This window comes from Penaeus chinensis, chromosome 33, assembly GCF_019202785.1.
Source record: "Penaeus chinensis breed Huanghai No. 1 chromosome 33, ASM1920278v2, whole genome shotgun sequence".
NCBI classification, from domain to species: domain Eukaryota; kingdom Metazoa; phylum Arthropoda; class Malacostraca; order Decapoda; family Penaeidae; genus Penaeus; species Penaeus chinensis.
The window spans coordinates 3,819,786-3,825,862 of record NC_061851.1 but is presented as its reverse complement, the minus strand read 5'-3'; the positions used below and the strand labels follow the sequence as shown (position 1 = coordinate 3,825,862).

Genomic DNA, 6,077 nt, shown 5'->3' with positions numbered 1-6,077 from the left:
CTCTCTCTCTCTCTCTCTCTTTCTGTATGTATGTACACACACGTGCACACACACACATACACACACACACACACACACACACACACACACACACACACACACACACACACACACACATATATATATAGATGGATAGATACAAAATATATATTTATAATATATATATATGTGTGTGTGTGTGTGTGTGTGTGTGTGTTTGTGTCTGAGTATTAACTTGTATCATTGTATTCATGCATGTGTATGCGTGGATGGATGGATAATTGGATCAATGGATGGATGAATAGATTGATGGATGGATGGATAGGTAGATAGATAGATGGATGTGTGGATGTATCTGTTGGTGAGTGCGAGAGCATCGTTTTTCTGTCTGCTTGTCTGTTGGTTGGTTTGTTTTTCCACAAAATAGGTATAAATACCGAAGATCTAAACCGTACACTCTCTTTTATGCCCCTCTTGAATGGCTATTTCATTGAATTGATCGCTTTTTGTTTGTTTTCGATTCATTCTCACCTGCGCTGATTCGTTTTCCATGAAGCGCAACTGTACAATAAAGGCGTCATTAAAACCAGCAGCATTTATTTTTGTATTATTGTAAAACTCAAAACAACGTTACAAAATAATACTTTTATCCAATCTGATAGGGAAACGAGCCAATATACAAGACTGGACTGCATGAAACAGTCAGTTTACACAGAGGTCAGAGCAGCGGACCGTCTAGCGATGTGTTAGAGACAATAAGTGATCTAATAAATATGTAAATCAATAAATACATTCATTGACAAATTAATCAATTAATTAAACAATAGACGAATTATTGCAAATACTTTGTGTGTGTGTGTGTGTGTGTGTGTGTGTGTGTGTGTGTGTGTGTGTGTGTGTGTGTGTATGTGTGATGTGTGACCATAAAGAATACGCTGACCGTTAATTTCAACAATACTGTCCTTGTAAATAAATAAATCTTCCACCATTAGAGAAGATCCTAATACAGGCTTTTTTATTACGTAAATGGTTTGGTCTCAACGTGGTTACCGTAATGAGTCTGCACGAACTTAGCAAACACAACAACGCTCTCGTGTACATGGGTCACCTTTGTTCATACACAAGAAGGCTCTACTTGTAAATGTTCATGAATTCATAAATGCAAGGACAATGATGATCACATCGGCCGCTCGCACGAAAACACTTGAACACAAGGCAGGCGAGCGGCACTGCGGTCTTCTTTTTTTTTTTTTTTTTTTTTTTTTTCTTTTTTTCTTCCGTGTCCTTTATTTATCTTCATTTGCAGCAGTCTTTGGTCACTCATTTCCCATCATTTACTCACTTTTTCATGTATGTATATATATATATGTATATATATAGATATATAGATATATATCATATATATATACACATATATATACACATCATATGCATATATATATATATATATATATATATATATATATATATATATATATGTATATATATACATATATATATATATATATATATATATATATATATATCACATGCATATATATATATATATATATATATATCATACATATATATATATTTGTATATATGGTATGTATATATATAATATATGTGTGTGTGTGTGTGTGTGTGTGTGTGTGTGTGTGTGTGTGTGTGTGTGTGTGTGTGTGTGTGTGTGTGTGTGTGTGTGTGTACTTTGTACACAAAACGTATGCTGTGTACATACATATATATGTATGTTATGTATGTATGTATGTGTGTGTGTGTTTATATATATATATATATATATATATATATGCATGTATGTATATACATATGTATATATAAATATAAACATGTCTATATATGTATCTATATATACATATACATATACAAATATACATATATAAACATATGTATGTATGCATGTATAAATGTGTATGTGTATGTGTATGTGTGTCAGTATAATTATATCTATGCATGTATGTGTGCGTCATCACATTACATTCCAGGTACAGTAATATATTTCAGCATTCTGATCTGACATATATCATAGAAGAATATAATCTTTGTTATAAATATCTCATACGACTAAGTATTTGGTTCTAGATTGTACCTAAAGGGCGAGGAGAATTCAGGAGAAGGGGCTGAGTCGCACGTAAACGCCCTGGCAGGTCTGGTTGCAGTTTATTCGTGGTGGTATATTCCTTGGTGTGAATAAGGGGCATTGGTTTTGAACCTGCTTTTCCTTCGTTGACATTTTCATGGTTGCAAGATGTTCAGTTCACAATGCCAGTAACTATTACATCTTGGAGTTTGTTATTTTTGTTTGGCGTCCTAGTGATGTTCTAGTTTTCTCTTTTTGTTTTCCCACTTTCAATGACACAGAAGGTCTCCTAGTTTATTACATTTCCCCTATATCCCTGTAAACTTTGTTATAACCTGAATGAAAACTGAATTCAAGATTTATCGTGAAAATTTTGTTTCAGATGAAATGCCGAAGTTAATAATTTATAGATTTTCCCTTTTATTCTCTCTCTCTTTTCTTTTCTTTTCTCTCTCTCTTTTTGAAGCTGGATCTTTCCCTATTAACATTATACAGCTCGGGTGACGTCAATCTACCAAGATGACGTCAAACCTTCGCGTTGTTCTCGTGTGTTACTCCAGACCTGCAGGTGTTCCTGGAAGGACCTCCTCCTCATTCTCCTTTATCTTCTTGATCTGCAGAATATGAGAAGCATGTTAGAATGATGTGACATGTATCGCAAATGCCACTACTTCAACAGCATATTGTATATATATATATATTATTGTACTCAACTTTTCTAGTTCTGCGAACAGGTTTTCTACCTTACCTCCATACGAACTAAACTAAATCAGATTCAAACTTAGAAATAATAGAGAACTTTTTAAACAGACTATCATAATCATTCTACATGTTCATCACCAGCAGCGACTGGTAGTGCCAGGCCATACTGTAAGCTCCCTGAATGGTGCAGGCAGCGAGGGAGCCACAGTGTGAGCTACACATACACTACATGACACCGGTACTGACTAGCAGCAGAGAGGGCAGTGCACGAAAAAAGGGAATACAGATGTACACATTCTAATCGATAGTAATGACCAAATAAAGAGTTTATATAGATTGTCTACGGGAACAAAAAGGCCAAAGATTAAACAACAACAAAGTCTTTTCTCTTCTTCAATTAAAAAAATTGCGCTTCCCTGATATTTTATTGTCTTTCGCTCGTTTGGCCTGCATCAGCTTGTGGCCGCACTTAAAATAAATCTATAGTGAAGCTAGTCAAACCCACACGAAATGTATTTGTTTATTTTAACTTCAACTATTCTGGGAAAAAAAGTTATAATATCGAAGATTCTTTTGATGTAGTCTTTGGTTATTATGGTGCTGACTGCGGTTTATGCATAAAAATTATTGAATTCATAAAACCGCGAAATTCGAAGCCTTCCTTTTGTCTTTTATCCTTTTTTTGGAACTTTGACTCATCATAAATATAAAACACACCATTCCAGACTAACTTATCAACCAAGAAAAGTCTCGGCCGAAGTTATTTTCATGACTAGAAAGTTAAACACTGCTTCATAATTAGTGATTCCTAAAGTGATATCCATTAGCACTGGGAAATAATATGTTGGTGTATTTGCCTAGCTTGTTCATGCAAGGCCAGGTGAGACGACCTGACCTAAGCAAAGAAATCTGCTGACCATGCCTTAATGCTACTATCAACAAAATTTAATAAAGAACTTATAGGTACTGGAATAATGGACATACATCTAGCAAGCTCAGAAGTTAACATTTTTATATCACATGCTTAGTTTGGGTTATAATGCTTCAGCTCAGAGGCAATGCGAGTTCTTGTGACATAAAGGAGGTTTAAACCACGAGCTATAGTTCCCACGAGCAAAAGTAACAATTAAAGTATGCAGTGTACATTGTTGGTTAAAACATGTGATGTAGATTGTTTTTAGAAACCTATTGAAAGTTAATGTCTTCAAAGAGAGCATGTTAAAGGCTTTGGGTGCTTTGCTACGAAAATTTTATAATTATGCCTACAAGCCCAGGATTAAAGGATATTGTGTTAATCAAGCTAAGGAATTTAAAAATAGGTGAAGTTTGTGGGTCATCTCCGAGTAGGTCAAGGCTGCAGTAAGGGTTTAAGACAGAAGAGTATTCAAGACACAGGTTGAAAGGGTAGATGGTACAGAAGGATGAAATTATCTCCAGATACTTTGGGATTCTGAAGACTTAGCGGTGCCGAGAAATTCAGATATGTTTACTCTAAACTTAATGAGGACCAGCGAAGAAAAAAAAAACTTGGACCTCAACAGGAGGCAATAGCCAATGCTTAAACATCTTCACTGTGTGTACTGACACGGCGAACGGACCTTCTAATCTAGTAGGAATGATAACAATGATAACATTCGTTGCGTGAAGACACTTGAAGCGTCAGTGATAAGTGAAAGAAAAATAGGAAATTAGACGTATGCATAACCCATTTAATAATCTAACTATACTGTAAAGATAAGAAAAAAAAACATCCATCTAATGAGCGAGAGAACACATAAATAGAAGTGTCTCTCTGGGTTTCCGCCATGAACCTTACACGTGGAGACAGCTAGGCTATGCGAACCGCCCTAAGGGTTGTTGAGTTCACCACTTGTGGCGAACCGTGACTGGGTCTGCCGGGGAGCCGGGCAGGAGGCCGTCCACGCTTGTGTGGATCTTCTGCAACTGCAACATTGCAATAATGGAAGTGATGACAACCAGTCGGAGGAGATGGAAATTAGAGGGCGCTTAGAGGGTAATCTCAGGTAATTAAAATCATAATAAGAATTGACCAATGACTTCTCACCACCCCGAAAAACGTATTTCCTTACGTTTGTCTTTGTAAATGTCTCGTCAAAGTATTCACTGTGAGCAAGCGCCAGAAAATGAAAAGAAGTAGGCAAAGAGATAAATAAACGAAGGAATAAGGGAAGATCAACGAAAAAAAAAATATTCTAATGATAATGAAAAATGAAATAATACTAATAACGGGAATAATATGATTATCATAATAACAACGATGTGGATAATAATAATGATGATGATGATATTGATGATCGTGAAAATGATAATGATGTTGACGATTATGATTATGTGATGATGAGGATAATATTATTTTTATTCATATTATTAAATTGCTATTATTATTATCATTACTATTATCATTATCATTATTATTATAATTATTCTTTTCAATATTGCTACCATTATCATTATTATTATTATGCTTGTTATCAGCAGCAGCAAAAGTAGCAGCAGCATCATTATTATTTTCATCATCATCATTATTATCACTACTCTTACTACCACTATTATTACCATTACTATTATCATTATTATCATTACTACCCTCATTAATATCACCTTAATTATGAATAATCTTATTATTATCAATATCATTATCATCATTGACTATCATCATTTCTACCATTAATATCATCATTATTATAATGATCATCACCATTATCACTATCATTTATTTTCATCTTTATGATTATGATTATTATTATTGGGATTGTCATTATTACTATTATCATTATTATCGTTATCATCATTATCATTATGTTTTATCATTATTATTATTATTGTTATTGTTGCTCCTTATCATTGGTACTATTAATTATATTATTGTATTTATAATGATTACCACTATTATTATTATTATTGTCATTATTAATAGCATTATTATGATAATTATTAGTATAATTATTATTATTGTTGTTGTTGCTGTTGATGTTCTAATCATCATTAATGTTATTTGTTTTTATTTGTTTCATTGTTGCTGTTGTTGACGGTGGTAGTATTGTTATTATCATTGTTATCATTATTGTTCTTATTATCATTATTACTATGGATATCATTATTGTCATTATTATAATCATTATCTTTATTATCATTACTGTTATTACTTTCCTTATTCTTATTATTACTATCATTATTCTTATTATTACTATTATTACTATTATCACTTTTATTATCATCAACATAATCATTTGTATTATTATTATAAATATTACCATTATTATCATTATCATTGTTATTATCAACATCATTA

At 33.0% G+C, this 6,077-nt stretch overlaps 1 protein-coding gene across 1 annotated transcript in view; it reads right to left on the bottom strand.

Moving 5' to 3' along the window:
* Positions 1-1,842: 1,842 nt before the first annotated feature.
* Positions 1,843-6,077, bottom strand: part of LOC125043372 — a 78,681-nt gene continuing 74,446 nt past the window's right edge. The window contains exon 57 of the mRNA XM_047639465.1: positions 1,843-2,676. Within this exon, the coding sequence (XP_047495421.1) occupies positions 2,614-2,676 (63 nt within the window). The 3' untranslated portion in view covers positions 1,843-2,613. The remainder of the gene's footprint in view (positions 2,677-6,077) is intronic.